Here is a 22,675-nt window from a genome sequence, read left to right on the forward strand (position 1 = left end):
AAAAAATCTCTCACCAAATCATTCTCAACCAATATCTATTTGAAACATGAATCCAAAAGATCATTCTACCTCTCTGGATTTTAATATTAAAGAATCCATTTCTGTTACAGAATCACAATCATCATGTTACAAGTTATACAAGTTGTACAAGATTTGTAGTTATTTTAGCATCGAGGTAACAGAATAACAGGGCAGGGGATTGCAAGGGCAGACCTGCTCATGAAGCCCAGTCCTGTGTTGCAATACCCAACTGCATCGTCCATGCCCTTTCATAAACGACGCAAGCTCCATCACAAAGTCAATAAAACACACCTTCCTGCAGCTCTCCTGAAAGGCTGTTCAGTGTCCTCTGATGGTTACAAACTTCCTCTAAAGCCCAAACTTCAATCTCACAGATATTTTATTCTTTGCCAGCTCAAACCAACCCTCCCTGATGGTTTCTTCCTAGTTGCACCTTCTGCAGCCCTTCCTGGTCTCAACAAGCTAAGATCTTCTCATCGGACGTGGTCACCCTTTTGTGACCTCCATACCTCTCCTGTGGCCCTAACACACTCTCCTCAAATGTGGGTAACTTCACAGGTACTGAATCACACTCCTAGTGGGGAACAGACAGGCTCTGGTCTGGCCCATAATGAATATCTGTGGTCCAGGTTTGCTGCTGGTAGGAATAGCAACTGATACCTACTACCTAGACCAAAACCACAGAGATATAATTTAGAAAGAAAGCATTGATTTAACCTGTGCCCATACACCCACCATAATGAATAGGTGTTCAAAGACAAAACAGTGTTAAGACAGATGCTATTGTTTATCAGCGGAAATCTACCTGCTTACCCTGAGCTGGTCATCAATCTCAGTACTACCATAAGGTGTTCTTAATAAATGACTAATCTATCTGACACATCAAATTACATCTGTGATTAAGCCCCTCTGATCAATACAATTGATAATAGCTTCTAAACAAAGCTTTATTTCCAGACTGTATTGAAACCATGTGTTTCCTTAATTCCACTCATTTAATTAGAAAGGATAATAGATCAGTTGTTAAATCTCAAGTGATTTTCTTTTTGCTAACGGGATGTTGAATGCAGAGAAGGCAATACGCATACCTGGTGATAAATCAAGGTATTACATTACAGATGGCAGGGAGTCTTGATTGCTTTCCATTCTACTCCTTTGTGGGACTCAACCATGTTAAAATTATATTTTCCTTGGGAGCCTTTAGCTAGGAGATTTTATGCAGTGATTTTTTTTTTTTTTAATCTATTTCTGACAACACTAAGTTGCAACAATCTTCACGTCCCTGCTGCCTCCACCCCACAAAGTTCAAAGTTTTATTTTGCAGCTGTGCTCAGTTACATTTGTCAAGTTATGTCCCACTACAGAAAAACAGATTTTTTCTACCTATTTGAGCTCACATGCTGTGCCTTGGACACTCCAAGGGGGAAATGCATGCCACTTAGACATTTTGAAGCTGCCTGTCCTCATCACTTTCATAGTCTCCCATTTGAGAGCCAGAGCAATTGCATGTGAGAGATTCTGGCTTCTTTCTGTTGATTGCAAGGGCAGTCATGAGTGCTTTCCTATGGGGCAGGTACTGAGCTCTTAAATGCCTACAGATGTGTCTAGGCAAATGGGTGGCAAACATTTTCCACAAAGTTTGCATTGTAAAACTTGGTTAGACATGCTGTTTGTGTCCCTTTGCACGCTTGTTCCACGTTCATACCATTGATGACTATTTCCACACAGGACAAACAGACACATGCAAATGACATCTAACATTGACTCAGGAGTAGCAGGTATTGTCCCATGGACAAGACTATTTCATAAAGCTCACAACTATGATTTCTGAATCAGTCCTGTATAATGACTATGGGAATGATGGGTGAAATGTAGAATTACCCCAACCAGTTTTTCACCATTCCACTACGAAACCCAAACTCCAAAATATTCTTAGATGTTTTCTACAGCTTAGACATTAATGGCTTGCAATATGACTGAACATGTTTTACATCAGAATCTGCAAGAATACACTCAGCAGTTTACTTCAGTGGAGAAAAAATACATATATTTTGGATTAAACTTTTCATTGAGGAAATCAGAAAAAATATTAATGCTTAAGTATTTATTTTTCCATTTTGAATGTACTGTATTTAATTGAATTTATCTAGATGTCCATGAAAATGAACATTTTGTCCATGAAATAAAGCATTTACCTCGCTTTCAAGTGAAGGTTTTAAACTACCCTGACGACTCCCTTCTTCACTGGATTCTAGGAGAACATTTCTTCAAACAGCTCCATTTAACTGTACAGGGATGCTTGAAATAGTTTCAAAATCAAAGGAAAATATATCTCAGTAGATTAAAGCAGGGGCCAAAAGCCATACTTGCATTCAGTAAAGCTCCCCTAGGGACCAGCTTGGCACAAGGATGCTGTTCTATCATTAATAAGCATTGTGCACAACAGCCCTTTAGTCTGCAGCCTATTTAAAAACAATGCCAAGTGAAAGAGGATGAGAAGACATCCTCTTTCAATTCTTCCTCTTCAAGATGTGGGATGCAAATTTCAAGCAGAATATGCATCTTCCCATCCCTTTCCCTGATCTGATCACTCATGTTCAGAACCTGACAGTCTTCCATGGGTCCCTACACTTCCATTAAACACAAAACCAGGACCTGGCATGTGAACGAGGAGAGGACCTGCAGCTACTTGGCCAGACCTCAGAGTCCCCTTTCAGCCATGGAGCACACCCTTCCTTCTTCTGCTCTGCCCCCAGGACAGAAGCGATTTTGACTGATGTATGGGAGGAAACTACAGTGGCAGGGTTCACTCAGCTGGGAGACTGGGGGTGACTCTCATCAAGCTATTCAAATGCTTGGTTGATGGAATTATGCTTTGGAAATACCTTTTTCTCTTTATATACTAACATAAGAACTCAACACCAGCTGGAGAGAATCCAGTCACTGCCCTGCTCCTGCAGAAGAAGGGGTGAGAAATGGCAGTGGTAAGGTAGATGTGAGGCCAGGGATGTCAGCCTGCAGGCCACGGAGAGAAGAGGGTGGTCCCTTACCTGAGGTCTGATTATCCATAGCGATCTCTGCCAAGCACTGGCTGCGTTCCTCTTCAATCTCCAGAATGATGCTGCACTCTGGACGCGTGCTGGACACCTACAGAAAGGGCAGAGAAAAGGAGAGTGAGCAAAACCCATCTGTACTCAGGGACGTGTTCCTAGGGATTCACGGCCAGCCAAGCTCTCCTGAGCCACAGCACAATGGGGATATGCATCCAGTCTCATTTTATGTTTGTTTAAGAGAAGGGGGTGTAAACCAGTGCCTACTGAAAAAAATGCATTTCCCTCCATGCCTTCTTTAAAAAAAATCTAAATGTTATTTTTTATTTTTTATTTATTTTTTATTTTTTTAATTTTTTTTAATTTTTTATTTATTTTTATTTTTTATTTATTTTTTGATTATCAGGAGGAATTCCATTTCTTTATGCTCCAGGAGCTCTGCCTGACTAGCCTAACACTGACAGCTATCTAGGGCAGGAAGATGGCAGCTTTAAAATTCATGCCAAGAGCAGTGGGATCTGTGCTTACATAGTTTATTTCCTCCATTCTCACATGGCCTGCCTCCTGGCTTATGCTAATTCAAAGCAAAACAAAACCCAAATCAAATAAGAACAAAATCTCAGATGCAGACTGGGAGATCAAGGAGCTAAAACACAGAAAATTCCCAGTAACATGACTTTTTTTTTCCCCCAAGTGGTTTCTGCTAAGTCGGATCTAATTACATTGTTTTTGTAATAAAGCCATGTCTATAGATGCACAGGTAATTAATCGTGGCCTCCTTAAATCATGAATTTCATGAACTGCTTCAATCACGAAGTATGTATCATGACAATTTGCTTCCAAAAAATGGAACCAGGAGCCGGAGAGGGGACCCACAGCACAACTCTGCTAATGTCCCCAACATGCTCCCAGTTTGGAGAGAGCACCCCACTTCATTGCTTTGGCAAAGGCAAGCTGAAATCCAGGTCCCATTATGCAAGGCACCACAGAAAACCAAACACAAAGCCCAGTCTCTTTCAAAGAGACGGCAAACTGCATTGAGCTGGAAGAAACCTATTGAGCTGCAGAGAGATGGTGAGGGGGAAATGATGTGGAGAGAGCAGAAGTCTTGGCCTGAGTCTGTGCAGTCACTGCTAAATACAGAAAAGACCCTGAGTTGGTAACAGATTTGAGAGGCAGGGTTAGGGCCTGTCCCCATTAAAACTCATTGATTCAGTGTTCACTGTTGGTGATTATCTTTATTTATTTATTTTTTTCTGAAAATAAGCAGAGAAAGGAAGGAAAGAACTTTTCACGTCTCATTTCAAAACATGAGCTACTTCCCTACTCATCCTCTAGCCAAGGCTAGAAACCAGAAGATTCAGAAACCCTCTGAAGGAACAATTATTTGATGTAATTTGCCCCTTGGATTGAAATTATAAGAAAATTGAATGTATTACTTTTTATTCTCACCATCTCTTATTAATCCAACCAGCTCTCTTCCCTCTTCCACCTCATCTCTTGCTCAGACTGTAGTTTCCTTTTGGTGGGGAACGGGCCTTGATTAGTAATGTATAGACAATTAATTATGTGGTTTTCCAATCAAATTAAAACAACAGCAACAAAAACAACATGGTGTGGGAGACTTATCTGGAGTTGTCTTGGTACTCAAATATTTATTTTTTTTTCCAAGGGAAAACAGCACTTTGGAATTTTTATCCTGTCTCATTTAAAATATTGTAGGTTCTTTTTGTTTTAATTTACAGCACTTCTTGCCTTTTTATTTTAACTGTAAATAAAATGCACAAGGGGTTTGCTGTGAAAAACAAAGATTGAGATGTTCTGCTCTCAGAACATTCTGACTTTTTCAAGGGAAACTTAAAACTCTCTGGACTTAACCTATTGCCAAATTCATCTCACATTTATAAATAATTTGAGTTTTCACTTTATAAATTAATTCATCCATCTCTAACTTTGATCAGGGTTGGCAAAGTGTTATGTACTCTTACAACACATTTTTCTAATTTTTTATGCAGCGAATTTTCTACTGAGCCCATTAGCAAGTACTTCACCATCTTTCCTGCACTAAAAATGCATGCCTAAATTGGTTGATTGCATATTTACTCCCACTACCTGATATTTACTTTTGAGCAAATGTTCCATCACCTTTCAAAAAAAGCAGAGCCAATACATTGTTAGTAGTTTCAGAAGTGGGCTTATGATAGATTCAGGGAAATTTGTCTACAGATATATTTTTTAAAATCTCATCTTTTTCCATCCAGTCCTAGAGGAAATAAATCTATGTTAATCAAGACACAGTTGATCTGGCTTACATAGTGCTGGTGTGAGCTTTTAAGCAAGGTGGATGGCTCTAATGACTGGAGGAGTACTTAGGTGCCTGGTCCCCACTGGTTTTAAGCAGAGCAGGGCACTGCTCTGGCACTGGGGTAGGATTTATATGATGATGCCCCAGGGTAGCCCTCCTTGCCAACATCCTTCCCTCCAGGAGTGTGTGGCCCCTCGTAGAACATATATTGGATCAACACCACCCAGATGCCACATAGATACAATAAGCTTCCTAAAATAGCACAAGATACCTTTTATTTTTAGAGTATTTCACCTTCTTTCTCATTGGGACACATCTTCCCTTCTCTTAGTTGGGTAAAAGCAATGTGTTTAGTATGAACTGATTTTTACTATTCCTTCTAGTCCACAGAGAGCTTGTGAGCATCAGCCCTGAAGGTTTTCATGTCTCTTTGCTGACTGGAGTTGGACCAGTTCAGACTAAAATACCTACTATTTAGCTGGAGAAGGCCAGTGATGTGTGAATTTAGTGTCTAAAAGACCTTAAACTGAATCATCAAGGTCAAACAGACTCACATTTGAAGTCTTCTAGTTTACGGCTCACTCTCTACATTCACTAAATAAGGAAATAAATAATTGCAGCAATCCTACTTCTACCTCCCCAATGATAACACAGCCCTCACATATCACAGCTGTCATTGCTATGGGCTAACAAAGACTGCAGAAGAAGAAGAAAAAATGGTTTTGGATACCAATAGGAAAGAGAAAAGCATTTTTTTATTTTTATTTTTTTATTATTTTAGTAGGTCATCAGTTCAGCTGGCCTGGTGGTGAACAGGGTGACAAGTTCAGTTGCCTGAATTCGTTTCCCAGTTGACAAACTGCTTATGACTGCAAAGATCCCACAAGAGCTGGGAGTCTTGCCTGCTAAAATGTACCTTCCCTGAGACCAGAGTTTAAATAACTCTCCTTTCTTGGTGTACTGCTCCCAGAAGGGAATGAAGTAGACTTTATAGATAGCTTGGTATGAACTCACTTCATTGCTTCCACAGCTTGGTCTTTTTTTTTTTTTTTTTTTTTTTTTTCTCCCTGTGGAGAAGCAGAGATTTGGGATTTTGGCATCTTTCACAGCAGAGGGGAACTGGCCAACTGGCCACACAGACACAGGGCTAAGGGCTGCACCAATTCACATTTCCCACACAAAAAGTGTAGAGAAAGGGAAAGCATGACCATAGCTTTGGTTAGATCACACTAAAATTAGCCAGTGAACAATAATCCTTTTTCCCTGGCATGTCCATCATGGATGTGTAGCTAGCTCAAGCCCAGTACACCCTCCCTTCCTAAATGCCCTCATGGAGAGGATGAGTTACCATGTAAAAATCGTGGTGGATTTGTCGGGGCCATTTTCCCAGTACACACACTGAAGCCCTGAGCAGAATGATGAAGGGAAGTTTTTTTTTTTTTTCTGGATTTACTTTAGCTCTGAATTGTGCAGCAACTCCCATGTGGAATTATCCCCAAAGTCTTTATTAATGAGAGCTTTCCTTCCCGTGGGATCTCAACAATTGTTAGAGGATTAGTGAGCAGTCTGGTAATGCTAAGAAAGCCATTGTGTACACTCTTTTAATTAAATAAAATCTAAAGGATTGTCATTGACTGAAGGAGCCACAGAAATATTCAGTTTCATCTATGTTGTCATTGGCAGGGCCAGGCTAGCCATGCGGCAACTCCTCAAAGGCAGGTAGGATTCACAGCAAAGCCACAGCTACAGGTAAACAGGAATAGGGGCTCACAAGAAGTAACATGGGACCCAGCACCTCCTTTTCTCCTGATCTCAGAGTGTCACCTGGAGAATCCAGCAGAGACGGTGACTGGAGTGACCACAGTGACAACAGCATTTCAAGGCAAACAAGGGAGGGGTAGAACAGGAAAGCTTACAGAAGATGAAACCACATCCCTCACCCATTTCCGTTCAGTTCCCAGAGGCTGTACAATAGTGACACATTTTTCTGAGTGGTCTGAATGAAGAGACCTTCACAGAAGCTATGGGGAGGCAGTAAATGTATTAGACAAGAGCCTCAGCTGCCTGTAACACAACTTCACAGTCACTGCTTGAGGCAGTGTTGAGGTTTCTCAAGCTTTTTTTTTTATGTGGACAGCAAAGGAAATGAAAGATTTTAGCAGGTAGGTCTTATTCTAAGCCTCAGCAGCATAGCCCTAGAGAGCTCGAGCTATGCCAGAAGAGCTTACCGCTAGCTTCAGTCCAGAGACTTTCATTTACGCTTATTATTTGTAGGAACACAGGACTGAGGGAATTTCTTATGCAACAGTCTTGGCTCTGATTTCTTCCATAACTTCATTCAGCTCTGTCTTAAAACTATATTTGCAGTTTCTTCCTTTTGAACATCCTCAGGAAAATAGAGTTTTATTCATAATAACCCTTTCAGTTAGCCAAAAAACCACTGTGTGTAGTTCAAGCGCAAGAATGAGCGAAGAGAGTGGACCCACAGAACATACTAACAAAGGTTTTCTATCTGTATTGATGGATAACACATTTTTGAACACTGTCAAACCTAAGAGCTTCATAAGCTCTGGTGGTCTTGAGGGAAAAAAAAAAGTTATAAATTATTTATGAAGTATTACCACTGTTTGCTCTTATGAACTTTGTCTAAGAATCAAATGCACAGTACAAATGTCATGTCAGCAAGGGGAAGTAAGCGTTACATACAAGCACTACAGACAAAAAGAGAGATAAGACCAAGCTCAAAACATACAAAGCACTCTGTGTGGCCTTCATAGGGTCAATAAGGAAACTACAGTTTCAGAACTTGCAAAAACAATTACATGTTTTTAAGGAGAGCCAAGCTATACTCTGCTATGATCTCAGCTCTTGTAAGTACACTACTCTGCAACCAGCCGTCGGCAAGGGACTCTCAGACTAAGGGTAGTTGCATGTGTCCTCAGGAAATGATCCCAAATAAAAGAGGTCCAGGCAAATACCCAAGTATCCTTACTCTGGGTTTGCTCACTCAATTTTATGCTTCTGCCAAATATAATCATGCCAATAACAGATCTATCATTTGACAAGGAAAGCAGATGTTTTTCTTCCAGCTCATCTAAGCAGGCCGTGTTAAACAAAGACAACTTGGCCTAATCAATCTAGGAGCTTGGAGGCATGGAGACTTCATTTAGTCTCATTGTCCCCTCTGTGTGGGAGGGCTTGGGAGATCAAAGAAACATGTGCAGTGTTTTGCAAAGAGCCTGAAGAACCAGAAGGAAAGGGAAGCTGAGCAGCTGTGTTGTTTAACTCCTTACTGACAAGCTTGTATATCCCTCTGTTGGAAAGCTGAATTAGGTTCTCAAGCAAGAAGCTCTGCCCTGGCACTGGAGTAATGACACAGAGAGATTAAATGAGAGGCAGCGATTCAGAAAATTCCCACTACTGTGTAGGAGACAGCTCTGATGACTGGGTAAAAAAATTTAGCTCCTTACTTAAAATTATCATCTGGAGTAGCTAAGCATGAATTTCCTTTCCAGGAAGCTCAGATGAAGGACTTCAATGTAGGTTATTGCAGAAAGAGAGAGCAGCTTCAAGACTGAGATCAGTGGTGTTTAGATCTATTATTCAGGGCACAGAAGAGCAAAGGGCTGTAACATCTCTCCTATGGTTGTGAAAAGAAATAAGCAATGAATGACAGTGATTATCCCAAGGGGCAGCAAAGGAAGGAAAAAGGGGGACTCCACTACTTGACATCTCTAGAAATTGGAGTGCAGCAAAGTAACCTGCAGGTTGCCCTGAAATACAGGTCACTGACTGCTTCTAATTTCCTTTTACTTTTGGGTCTAAGGAACAGAGCCTGGTTGAAGAAAATTCTTCTTTTCTTAAAGGTTGTTCCAAGTATTAATTACTGAACTGATCAAACCTTCTGGAGGAATTTCACCTCCAAAGCTTCTGCTCAGGGAGTCACAGGAACAAAAGAAATACAGATCCAGAACTGCTTGAGCCCCAGGACCCAGACACATGATTTTTGGATTCAACAGGCAAAAAGCACACATCTCTAATGTAGATACCTACATCTGCCTGTTTCACATCAATTATCCTTCCTTGCCTGCAGACAGAAGCAAGCATTTTCAGGGCATGAGTCACCTCAAGCTACAGGAACTGTCTAAAATAGGTTGGAGGAAACTTAACCTATACTGCTTCATCCAGGGAGCCTTAGGCAACTATTTGAGAGGTGGATGTCTACATTCCAAATACCTAAAGTTGAATGAGAAAACCCACAAACCTGGGCTCATTTCTAAGTCGAATGATTACACTTTAGGCAGCCCCATCATTCCCCAGTGTACTCCAAGAGTAGAAGAGAGATGGTACCTGTCAGGAGAAGTTGAGTGAAAGACTAGTAAGCATGCTAATAAGTTTATGGGTTGTATTGTTTTCAAGATCCATTGAATTTGAAAGGCTGTTATTCAAAAAAAGATACTTGTCTTCATGAGAATGTGCGAACCTATTAATCCTTTCCTGAATTGCCACCCACCCAGCACTGAGTCATCCAATGAGTAGCCACCTCTTGACTGCTGTGCACAGGAGAAGTAGTCCCCAACTCAACTCAGAAGAGACTTTAAAGCCCCAAGTGGGCAAAATCCACTTGTTGCTTATGCTCATTCCTGTCACCTCAGTCCTGGGCAAGACCCTAACTCCTGACAAAGCCTCCATCCATCCAGGTCTGATTCTCGCCCTGGCCAAGCCCTGGGGCCCCCACCCAGTCCTGCCTTTTCCTTGCTGTATCCATCTATTGCTGCTTAATTTCACTCCAACTGTGGCACCGGAATCTTGTTTTCCTTCTAGATCCAACCCAGACATGACCATCCAACAGGCACACCTGCCACAGTATTGAAGAAGAGTTGGATTCATCTGCTCAGATAGCTCCAGAAAGTTATAAGACTTTGGGTAGGGGTGAAGAGCAGAAGGGATTCCCAAATCTGGAGCAATGGAGAGTGGCAGTTTGAGCAACCCCCTGGGGAGCTCATGGGCTTGTAAGTGTGGAGACTGTGGCAAAAGAGCTTGATCAAAATCACAGTAAAGCTCCTGCAGTCTCTTCCGTACACTTCATGTTCTCAGTCAGGCCCCACTGCCTGGGAGCTGTGTACAGCTGTTGACACACAGGACTCCACAAGCCTCCCAGAAGGCTGGTTATTGGATATTATTTATAACTGGGGAGCAGGATGAACAAATCTGGATGTTCTCAGGAATTCTGCAGTGGTCTGGTTTGAGGAACCATAGTTTGGGTTAGAAATGTGCAATGTTTTTTAACTTTAGGGAACTGAAAGCTTTAAGAATGTCTAGAAATGGCACTAATCCAGAGTTACTGCACCACCAATATAGCATAGGCTGGAGTATGCTTGTCTTTGAAAGTTCAGGCTTTTTGTCTTTCCTATGCATTTGGGAAACAACCGTGAAAAGCAAGGTGGCAATGTTATAGGGCAGCCCAGCAGCCAGTGTCCCAGGCATGGGCTTTTCTAGGCAGAGGAGGCACTCTGAAGCTCAGTGGCATCCAGCAGGGTGGATGAAAGAGGCTTTCTGGCATTTATTATGGCACAGCCTTAACATCTCCAGCTGAACAGTCAAAAGTGGGGACATTCAGCATTTGCAGCACTTGGCTGCATTTTTCCTGAGCTCACTGAACAGTCAGTGACTTCAGGACACGGATCTTCCAAACTTCCCAGCAAACATAAGAAACGGCAAACTGTCTGTTTTTTAATTGAGCACAGGTTTGTTAAGGTCAGTATCAATTTCCAAAGAGCAACTAGGAGGAAATAAAGAAGCAAAAAAACACAGAACACATAATAAAAAAGACATGCATATAAGAATTCCTCTTACAATATATGTCATCCTTCCAGCAGTAACCACAGTATCTTTATACAATACAGTTGGTGATAAGGTTTTAGCCTCCTTGGTTGTCAATATTTTCAACATTTTTAATTAAACCAGCATTAGGACAAATATCATTGGATTTTACTATTCATATACTACTTCCCATCCTGAAAATGCAGCTCTAAGAGGGCTTGTTTGTGCTACCATTCAAACTTCATATTGAACTCCATGTATATCTGGAACAATCTATATAGGCATTTTATTTCAAAGACTGGTTATGTCCAAGGGGGAGTCCAGAAAAAAAAAAATACAAAAATATTGGCAAAAGATGTTTTTGGCTCATTCAGAGATGAGGAAAAAAAGAATCTCTCCTTTTTCAAAGGAAGCAAAAGGGATTTAATCAGCAAGACTCTGTGTGAGGACATCACCTGTAGATTTGTAAGGTATCCTTTATAAAGCATCAGAGCTCTCTATAAAAAGATTTCTCACAGACAGCCTAAAGGATCCAGCACCAGCTTCCAAGAAGAGCCTACCAAGACAAGATACCTACTGAGGCTGTATTTCAGAACAAAGGATTGAGTCACTACTCCTAATAATGAGGGATTCGAGAGCACCCCAGTGATTTGGAGACACACCAAGAACAAGAGCTGCCATCTTTGATAAATCAGCACAGGGCCACTCCTCTCTTCTTTAGCTGAGGATAGAACCAAAGGGTAAATCACCTTGCTAGAAACATGTGAGGGAGTGCAAGGTTAGGACAACCACAGGGAGTATTGCTGCAGTGAAGAAAAAAAATTACAAGAATGGAGAAAACCATTCAGAGGGCAACTGAAGAGAACCTTACCTAAGATAGTGCAGGACAGATACGCAGAGGCAGCCTTGATTTAGAAGAATAAAACTTGCTGGAGATCACTGTCTGGTTTTGCAGAGCTCTCCTAGAGAAATGCTTTTAATTGCATTTACATTTGGGAGCTTTGGATTCAGATATTTTTGATGCCCCTCACCCTGCCCAACGGCTGGTCTATATAGACAACACAGTGTATGTAAGCAATTGATAAAGAAACACATCTTCTCATCAGCACTTAATAGACTGACTGATGATGGAGATTTTAGGAAGGATTTACATTCCTGGAGGAGACAATCGACAAGAGCTGAAACTATCAGAATCCATCCTGAACAGTTTTCAAAGTGTGAATGGTCTATAAGGAAACCACTTCTATTTAAACATGGGAATAACTCAGAAATCTGGTTCCACTCTTTCTGGCTGAGAAGGATCTAAATCTACAGGTTAAGCAGGTTGTAACATGAGCCTAAGAGCCTTAGACACACATGGAAATATAACAAATATGAGATGACATATACACACACACTGTCTAAACCAGGCATACAAACATTTCCACTTGAAGAGAGCACTGATGTCTTTGCAGAAGCCTAAGGGCCACACCTAATACCTCTGCCAGACCCAACCACCTTCCACTTAATTGCTCTCAGAAAAGACTCAAGATCCCCAGATGCAAGGCTGCTATGACAAGGCTGCATCTCAATTATTGTCACTTTTGCTGAGTACACAGCTGAGTGGCAAGTGAAACAGACGACCAAAGCAAAGCGTCAGGTACTAGAAATATCTGTATTACAAATCAAAGCACCCACACTGGCAATTTCTACAATATGGACATAGCTATACTTGGCCAGAAGAAGGCTTATCAATGGCTTTAAAGAAGCAAGGACTTCAGCCCCTCATTTATTTCATGGTCTCACTATGCCAGTTTGGCTGTTAGTTATAGCTTTGCTTCCCATCAGTCCCTGATGCAAAGTCAACTCACAGATGTTTTCCACCATGCAAATAAATTGTGATGAACTGGCTACTCAGGCAGATAATTAATTCTACTTTATTACACCGGGCATTTCCTTTCATCATTCCTTACCAGATAACAACGCAGCAGGGGAAAAAAAGCTCAAGGGGAAAATGTTTCTGCTTTGTTTATTTAAAAGGGGAAGTGTACCGGGACATAAGTGACATACAAAGAGATGTAAGTGTTCGGATGGCAAAACTGAATCTTAGCAGTACAGCACCACCAGACCTCTCACAGGTGATGCCAATGGCTGTAAATCTCAAAAAGTTTTTACAAAGGGAGTATCTCTAGCCTCTTTTGATGGATGGAGAAACTGAGGCAGGGAGCCTAGGATTAACCATCAAGTCAACAGATAAAACAACAACAACAAAAAAACATAACCACAAACAAAAATATCAGATGACTACATTCAGACGAGATTTGTCATATGCCATTTTATGCTGATGTCCACGTTTGTCTGAGGAGAGGTCCTGCTTTGTGTGGAATGCTTAAATGTTTTAGTGATAGGACAAAGAGTAATGGTTTTAAACTAAAAGAGGGTAGGTTTAGATTAGATATAAGGAGGAAATTATTTACTATGAGGATGGTGAGGCACTGGCACAGGTTGCCCAGAGAATTTGTGGGTGCCCCATCCCTGGAGGTGTTTAAGGCCAAGTTGGATGGAATTTGAGCAAACTGGTGTGGTTGGAAGTATCCCTATCCATAGCAGGGGGGTTGGACAACCTTTAAGGACCCTTCCAGCACAAACCATTCCATAATTCTGTGATTCTGTGTTCTCCTCAACATACCCCAGTCAGCTAGCAAAGAGCTAACAGAGAAAACGAGAAATTGGTTAGAAAAAACATTGGGAAATGAGTCAGCCCTTGCCCAGTGGGAACAGGAGAAAGACATAAATCTCATGTTTTGAATATTAGATATGAGGAAAATAATAAATTAGATAATTAAGAAGATAAAAGCTGAGGTAGACATGAGGAATAATCAGGAAACCTGGGCAGCATGGCTGATGGCTCTTGGAAGAAAAATGTTCAGAGAAACACAAAAGGCAAAAAAAGATGAGATTTATACCAGAAATTTGGTCTTTGTTGTTAGGACCAACATAGTTAAGCAGGGAATGTCTTTCAGTCATATGAATATATAGAGAAAAACAACAGGAGGGGAAATGAAATTACTATGAAAAGTGCTGAAATTAAAGATAAAACTAAATATAGCCCAGAAGACAAGAAGTCACATGCAGTTTATTCTGTTCCTCCTTGCTCCCCCCATCCTCAGCCTTCTGTTCAGTGGCTTCCTCCAACAATTCTGAAGTGAAAATGTAATTTTACTAATAGAAAGTGGAAAGATTGCACATGGGGAAGACAGCTTAACTTGAACAATGAAGAACAACAGGACTGACTGAAGGCAAATAAGGCTACACAAAGTGTTACACATGAGTTGAAAGCCACTGCAAAGAGAACAACGTAGAAAAATTGAATGGTTTGGGCCAGAAGGGACATTTGAGACCATCCAGTTCCAACTGGGCAGGGACACCTCCCACCACACCAGGTTGCCCAAAGCCCCATCCAGCCTGGCCTTGAACACTTCCAGGGATGGGGCATCCACAGTTTCTCTGGGCAACATGTACCGGTGCCTCACCACCCTCTGAATGAAGAATTTCTTCCTTATAGCTAATCTAAATCTCCCTTCTTTCAGTTTAAGGCCATTACTACTTGTTCTGTCACTACATTCCCTGATAAAGTCCCTCCCCAGCTCTACTGTAGACCCTCTTTAGGTACGGGAAGGCTGTCTAATTTAGGGAGAAGGATAAAATGGGGGACATTTTCAAATGTTTTGCACAAGTCCATGTAGATGATATCAGTTGCTCTCTCATCCACCAATCTGTAACCCTGTTGTAGAAGGCCACCAGATTTGTCAGGCATTACTTGCCTGTAGTGAAGCCACACTGGCTGTCACCAATCACCTCCTTATTTTCTGTGTGCCTTAGCACAGTTTCCAGGAGGATCTGCTCCATGATCTTGCCAGGCATACAGGTGAAACTGACTCAGATTGGATAGTGGGAGTAGTAGCATCTGGCTGAAAGTCAACATATGTAATTTTTTTTTTTTTTTTAATACATATATATATATATATATATATATGAAAGAAGGAGGGAAAAAAGATCCAGACACCTATTAGCAAGTTAATCTGAGCACATAAGTATACATTCTTTCGAACACCACTTGAAGGAAAGAACAATTGAAAACATCATAGCAAATGGAGTTATGGATAAAATACAACCTATGGTTTATCAAAAATAAATCATGGTATTGTAATTAATAGCTTTTTTTTTTTTTTTTTTTTTTTTTTTTTAATAAGGTCCCTGTTTTGTTTGTTTGTTTTTGACAGAGGAAAATTGATGGATCTGATCTTTTCTATCTTCAGTAAATAGTCTAATTGCATGCCAGAAGGAAATGACTGCCCTAACTATTGATATGGGGATTAACATAAGAGCTGTGAGGAAACCAAGAAAGTTGCAAGTGTGAACATTCTCTTCACATAGTCTCTGTCTCAAGCAAATACTTCCTGTGGCATTTTCTGAACATCCTCAGAGGGCAATGCTTGGTTGCTTCAGTGAGCAGGGGTGTTCAGAATCCGTCACACAATTATACATGCCTTCAAATGACCAATATGGCCAATGCAGATTTGCCTACAATTGGAGATGAAGGCAAGGACCCTTACACAAAGGGATGGAGAAAGATAATTTAAAGGATGATGATGGTGCTTCTAGTAAATGCCCAGCCAACCTGGGAAATTCCCCCTCAGGGGATGAATACTAACAACTGAACCACAGAAACACAGTTTAAAAATAGGGATGAGTGTGAACACAGTAAATTATAACAAAGAGATCCTTGCAACGTAGATTCAAGATAGCAATGATGAGACAGACAGGATTAATCAGCCCTTCACAGTCAGAAAGCCAATAAACCCAGATTTTCATTCCTCCTCCATGCCTTGGCAGCACCTGTCTGCTCTGCAATTTCTCATCCAGAACCTGATATTTCCTGGCTTCTTTCCAGCCTCCTTTGATGCTGAATGCTTGGTCACATAAATTCAAGTGACAGCAGTGATACCAGACAGGTGTTCCAGAAACTGCAGTCCTGCAGGTTAACTACACTAATGTTGGAAAGACAGGGGAGAAGAAGGAGAGGGCAAGAAAAAAAAAAAAAAGAAAAAAAAAAGGAGAGAGAGAGAGAGAGAGAGAAATAGTCACTGAAACCAACCTTGGTTTTGGGGAAGAAAGTATGAGAACATGCCATTTTTTTCCCCTTCAAGGGCAAAAAATTCATTTTTTTTTTTTTCCCTTTAAGCATTTACGCTGAAGTAGATGAGGGAGAAGCAGTAGCATGCTGAGTAACAGCAATGTTGACTACTTTCAGTAAACCACCAGTTTTTCTATCCAAGTCTTAAAAACGTCCAAGAATGGAGACTTCACAATCTTTCTAGATGACCTGTATCATTGCTGCACAACCTTCATAGTGCAGAAATTTGTCCTCTGTAAAAGTTCTGTAGATATATTTTGGATAACCCCCTGGGGAAAACTTGAACTCAAAGAGTAGTCATACTATTACAACTTATGCAGCAAAAGGTCAGGTATATAGTTATGTGCCCCCTTTCTCGTCTTCAAAAATAATAACCAGTAAATCTGCACTGGGAGGGTTGGTTGTAAAACACAAACTTCAGCCAAAGAGATTTCTATTGGCTTCAAAACAGCCAGGATTTCACCTAAATTCCAGGTAGCTGGCACAATATAGATCCTGGCTAACTTGCTCAGCAACACAAGAATGGTATTCTAAGAATGATTCAAGGTCTGGAAAAACTGCCTGCCAGTGTGAAAACAAAACATCTCAGCTAAACTTACCTAGTCAAAAAAAAAAAAAAAAAAAAAAAAAAAAAAGTCTAATCAATCACAACCAGTAAGTGCCTAAAACATAAGACGATTTCCTACAGAGGATAACTACGCTGAAAAAAGGCTTAACAAATTCCTGTGACTGAACTCTCTAATGAGACAAATGTGGATTAGAAATAAAGCACTGCTTGGGAATGGCTTAACACTGACTGGCATGACTTAGTGGAAGAGCCTTTCCAGACTGACTCTTCAAACCAGTTGGGTTTGCATGCCCAAAACAGACGCTGTTGGTCAGGGCTATGCAAATGGTCAAGACCAGATTTCTCTCAGTCTTTTGATTGTATTTTACTGTATTTTTGCTCAGATATTTTTAACTCAGATATTAGTTACAAGTTATGTCAATGCACAAGTTTAAATGGAAGAGACGGACAATTTAGAAAAATCTCTGTCTGCACCTACAAATACATACAAATACACACATTTATGTCAGATATGTCCCCTTTGTGAAAGCAGCAGGGTAGTTTTGTTCCTTGTTTCAAAAGCTCTAAGTCAGATCCCTGGTTCCATAGTTCCAGAGGATAACTGAAGATTTGTGGAGTTTTATTTGGAAACTGTGGTTACAAGATGATTTCAAGCTGGCCAAGAGAAAAAGGAGCAGGTGCAATCGCTGGGATTATTTTTAACCATTTAGCTAACACTTTCACAGACTTCAGATTAAAAAAAAAATAAATTAGGATGGTTCTTAAGGGATGAACTATTTTATCCCCATGTGATATAGAAATAGTCCCAGCAGTGGCTTCTGGTAACCTTTTGTCCCATCTTCTCCCAGAGACAGAGACTCCACAGAGCCCTTATTGTCCCTAATCGATTCCTGGATTTCTCTACAATCTACCATCACACAGATTTTGGCTATCTGTGACTGCAGTTTATGGAGTGAATTGCTAGTTCTATCCAGACTGGTTATGGAGAACAGATACTATTTTTTTATTATTATTATTACCTGCATCAGCCTTTTCACATGCTTAGAATAATGCATAGAATATCCTGAGTTGGAAAGGACCCACAAGGATCATCAAGTCCAACACCTGGCTCCACACAGGAGCACTCAAAAACCAGACCCTATGTCTGAGAGTGGTGTCTAAATGCTTCTTGTACTTGGCAGCCTCTGTGCCTGGGGAGCCCTGGGGAGTCTGTCCCCTCCCACTGCCCTGGGCAGCCTGTCCCAGTGCCCAACCACCCTCTGGGTGCAAAAACCTTCTCTAATACCCAGCCTGACCCTCCCCTGTCCCAGCTCCATGCCATTCCCTCGGGTCCTGTCACTGTCCCTAGAGAGCAGAGCTCAGCACCTGCCCCTCTGCTCCCCTTGTTAGGGAGCTGCAGGCCACCATTCCTCAGCCTGCTCTGCTGAGGGACCAAACCAAGGGACCTCAGCCCCTCCTCATATGTCTTGCCCTCCAGACCATTTATCATATTTGTAGCCCTCCTTCGGACCCTCTCTAATAGTTTTATGTCCTTCTTATATTGTGATGTCCAGAATCGCACACAATACAAATTGGGGCAGTGCAACCACTTCCCTCATCTGGCTAGCAGTGCTGTGCCTGATGCACCCCTGGGTATGGTTGCCTTGTTGGCTGCAAGGGCACGTTGCTCACTCATATTCAACTTGCTGCTTACTAGAACCCCGAGATCCTTTTCCACAGGGCTGCTCTCTAGCCCCTCATCCCCTGTCTGTACCTATATCCAGGACAGTCCCATCCCAAGTGCAGAATCTGTCACTTTCTTGTGTTAAAATTCATGTGGTTGGTAACTGCCCAGCCCTCTAATTTGTCAAGATCCCTCTTGCAAGGCCTCTCTACCCTTGACGAAGTCAACAGCTCCTCCTAATTTAGTATCATCCACAAATGTATTTAGAATGCATTTGAGTTCTGCGTCCAGATCATTTATAAAAACATTAAAGACAACTGGCCCTAAAATGGAGCCCTGGGGAACCCCAGTAATGACTGGCCATCAGCCTGATGTAACCCCATTTATTATAACTCTTTGAGCCTAACCTGTCAGCCAATTCTTCACCCATTGTATTATGCATTTATCTTGCTCTACGCTGAACATTTCACCCAGAAGGATATTGTGAAAAACAGTATCAAAAGCTTTGCTGAAATCCAAAAAGATTATATCAACTGGCTTCCCTTGGTCAACTAGCTGGGTAACATCGTAAAAGGAAATTAAGCTCTACAAACAGGACTCTCCCCTCATGAACCTGTACTTAAAGACAAGTTGTGATTTCACCCCTCAGTGTTTTGTTTTCCAGAATAAACATCCCAAGTTCTTTCACTTCCCCCCCCCCACCATTCAGACCTTGCATCGTTCTTCTGACCCTGCCTGGATTCTCTCCAGCTTGGTCCAGGGTTTTTACCCAAAAATGGACATATGTTCTCCAGTTAAAAGTCTATGAGGGATGACTTGCCACTTCTTTTTACCATAACAAAAGTTCATTTGCAGCTTGTTATTATTTATGTTACTTACAGCCTAATATAATAAAGAGCCAAATGAAAGTGGGGCTGCCTACATGTTTAGCACCCGCTCTGAATGCTTCATTTTGAAAATAAATTAAAACAGGCCCAAAAGATGGAGAAATTTGGATATTGTAAGTGGTGAAAAGAAGCTAACCAAGTTGGGGAGTACAAGATGTTTCATCAGGAGCCGGAACCAAATACAACTCTTTCAGATCCCTTGTCAAAGTTTTAATAACAAAGTCAACTTTGAGCAAATTCTGGTAACGTCATTGTGACAGGTGAATGCCCTACTCCAATGAACTTTATGTTACACTAGGTCACTTACAAATGAACAGGAAAATACCAGCAATAACACCACCTCAGAGGAGCAGCAGAAAGGCTATCAGAACAGGGCATCCCCTCTCATACATTCCAAGTCCCTAACTGCCATGACAGGTTCCAATATCTCCTGGACGTATATGCTCATTTTGAAAAAAAGAAGGGCAAAAATCCAACCTTGCCCTGCAAAAGCAACAGCTGTTGACAAAAAAAAAAAAAAAAAACAACAAAAAAAAACATTTGGAAAGTCAACATTTCCTCATTTTAGTTCCTCTCTATTTATAAACCCCAGCAGCTCACATGCACACACATGAACCTCACTCAGAGCTCCCCAGCCAGGCAGGTAGGTTTCACGGCATGCCTAGGACTTTCCTTATTATAAATAAGGATTGAATTGCATTCAAGCTAACATTCAAAGTAACATTGAAGGAATGTAGGTAACCAGGGGAATGATTCTGCAGAGAAGGTATCTCTGTCTGCTGTGGTTTTACCTTCTTTCCACTGTTCATATGCCTGGCCAGGAACATGCATCCTATGGATCTTTGTTACCCCTGAAGCACAATCACCCTCGACATCTGAACCTCTCTGTCCCTTGAGATAAGCAGACTGGAATGCATCATCTGGCCAAGCAGGACACTTAGTACATTAATGCTCTCATAAATGCTCTTTTCCACCCTGACCTGTCTCTGAGATTTCAGCATCACTAAGTATCGATGCAAGTGGTACAGGTTCCAGGGAGCCATCAACAAAGCTGGACAAGACCTCCTTGGAGCATCCACAGTGCACCTATGGCTCTGACGTATTCCACTCCTTGTTCAAACACAGGTGCTCACTGGGTCGGTTATAGCTCCAGCTGACACACGCAGATGCAAAACTCGCTCCTCTTCCCAGATTATTGATAACTCCTCCAAGCCTCTGACTCCACTTGAGATGGACATAGCTTCATACTCTGTGTCCTCATTAAAACACAACCATCTGCTGAGGCCCTTTTAGATCATTTGTGATCCATGATATTCCTTCACCTTTTTTCCTGTGACAACTTCACGTTAGCAATGTTTTGCTGGGTAACTTCACAACAATCAGTGTGAGCCTGTAATCCTCAGCCTACAGCAGTGTCTTGTTAGGGTATTCATTCAGGACACAACTGGAAAGATGTCATCTGCTAACCCATCCGTATCCACTTTCCATTTCTCTAATGAGTTCAGTCAAGTGTGTTCATCCACGGAAGATAAATCTATGGCTTCAAGAAGCTCTGTATGTATGTAAAGATGAAACTGTATAAACAGGTTTAAAAGAGCCCTGTTAAAAATCCCTCTGTGATAGCTCAAGCTGCTGTCAATGTTTCTAGACACAAAACACCTCATGGGAAATAAATGCAAGCCATCTTAAAGCATTTAAGGTGTACCACTAAAAAAAAACAAATAAATCCACTCCCTTTTCCTTCTGAAGTTTTGGAGGAGACTTTTTAATCAGAGGTTTCTTTTCCACCTTACAAATTCTTGGAAGTCACAGGTTTCCTGCAGAAGGCATTCAACACAGTAGCAATTCAAGTACGGACTCAAAACAAACATATTCCAAGAATTTTCTGAAAATATTAACACAGAAAACCCAGCCAAGTTATTAAGTTTGCTATCCAAGTCATATGAACATGAATATGTTCTATAAACACAGACATATCTCTAGAAATAATGACACATAGCAGGAGATCCCCTTTTGTATGTATTCTACCTACTGAAAGCTGAGTTTAAAGCATGGCATGCTTTTTTTTTCTTTTTTTTTCTTTTCTTTCTTCTCTGGTAGTACTAATTATACTAGCCATAAAATTGTTAATGAAACTACATTTACATTGTTCATAACAATATCAAAACTATCTCTCTGTGGAATGAATGAAGTGCCTTTCTTACAACTTCTCTGAACTCTGGGAAATTTCATCGAACAAATAACATTTATCAAAACCTGAATTTTGAATGAACAGTTTTGGCAAATGAATCATTGAATTTATGTGCTCTTCTCTGACAGTTCTTCATACCTTTCCATGGGACCTTGTGTCTACACTTTTAGAAGGATCCCGTTAGAATGTTGTTATCTTTTTCCCACCTCCAACTTCTGATCTGCTTTACCAGAAAGCAACTCCAGCATATTGTGGTATTCAATTAAAATGTCTCCATCCTTTCCTGAATTATGCTTCTGTAATAAAACCTGCCATTTCTCCTTTTGTGACCTGTGTGTCCTACCTACCACATAGCCGCCTTCTTCTCCTGGTGGCCAGGCACCAGCCTGATCATGCGGTACCTCCTTAACCATGTGGCCCCTGGCTGCCCTATTTGCACTCAGTGCTGCAAGATAGATCATGGTTCTTCTGGCGATACAAACCAGGTGGCCAAAATATAATGATCCAAGCCAAGCATAATTTCCCAATCCAAATGACTAACTTTGAGTAAAACCTAATCTCAGTTCAACTAGGAAGTAATAAGGGGCAATTGGAAGTGAAAATACATAAACAAACAAACAAACAGCCCAAACCCAGCAATATTTACTAAATGGAAGGAAAATAAAGATAAGGAAATTGGAATGCTGTGTCATGAAGCTTAGAAGAACCTTAAGACACTGGGAAAAGTATGCAGCTATTAGGAATAAGAGATTAACGAGATGTTATTACTTTCAGGTTCCCGCTCTCTCTACATGAATTACAACAAACAAAATTTTACAGATGGTACGGTCTAGTAGAGGAAAGTTCATTGTGTGATTTTGATCTGTATTTGGAAAGCAGCAGGGCAATGTGCGTGTATCTGATTATGATGAAGAAGCTTTTTCCAGTCCATTAGTAACAAAGACGGATATTAAACAACATCTACGAGGGATAAACATTCAAAATCTGCAGG

General features: G+C 41.0%; 1 protein-coding gene across 1 annotated transcript in view; it reads right to left on the reverse strand.

The window, feature by feature from the left end:
• Positions 1 to 22,097, reverse strand: part of VIPR1 (vasoactive intestinal peptide receptor 1) — a gene marked incomplete at both ends in the record, with an annotated part of 87,620 nt that extends 65,523 nt beyond the window's left edge. Inside the window, 2 exons of the mRNA XM_084283021.1 lie at positions 3,072 to 3,168; positions 22,032 to 22,097. Of these exons, the coding sequence (XP_084139147.1) occupies positions 3,072 to 3,168; positions 22,032 to 22,097 (163 nt within the window). The remainder of the gene's footprint in view (positions 1 to 3,071; positions 3,169 to 22,031) is intronic.
• Positions 22,098 to 22,675: the final 578 nt, after the last annotated feature.

This window comes from Netta rufina (genome assembly GCF_964035555.1).
Source record: "Netta rufina genome assembly, chromosome: 2".
Taxonomy (NCBI): Eukaryota; Metazoa; Chordata; class Aves; order Anseriformes; family Anatidae; genus Netta; species Netta rufina.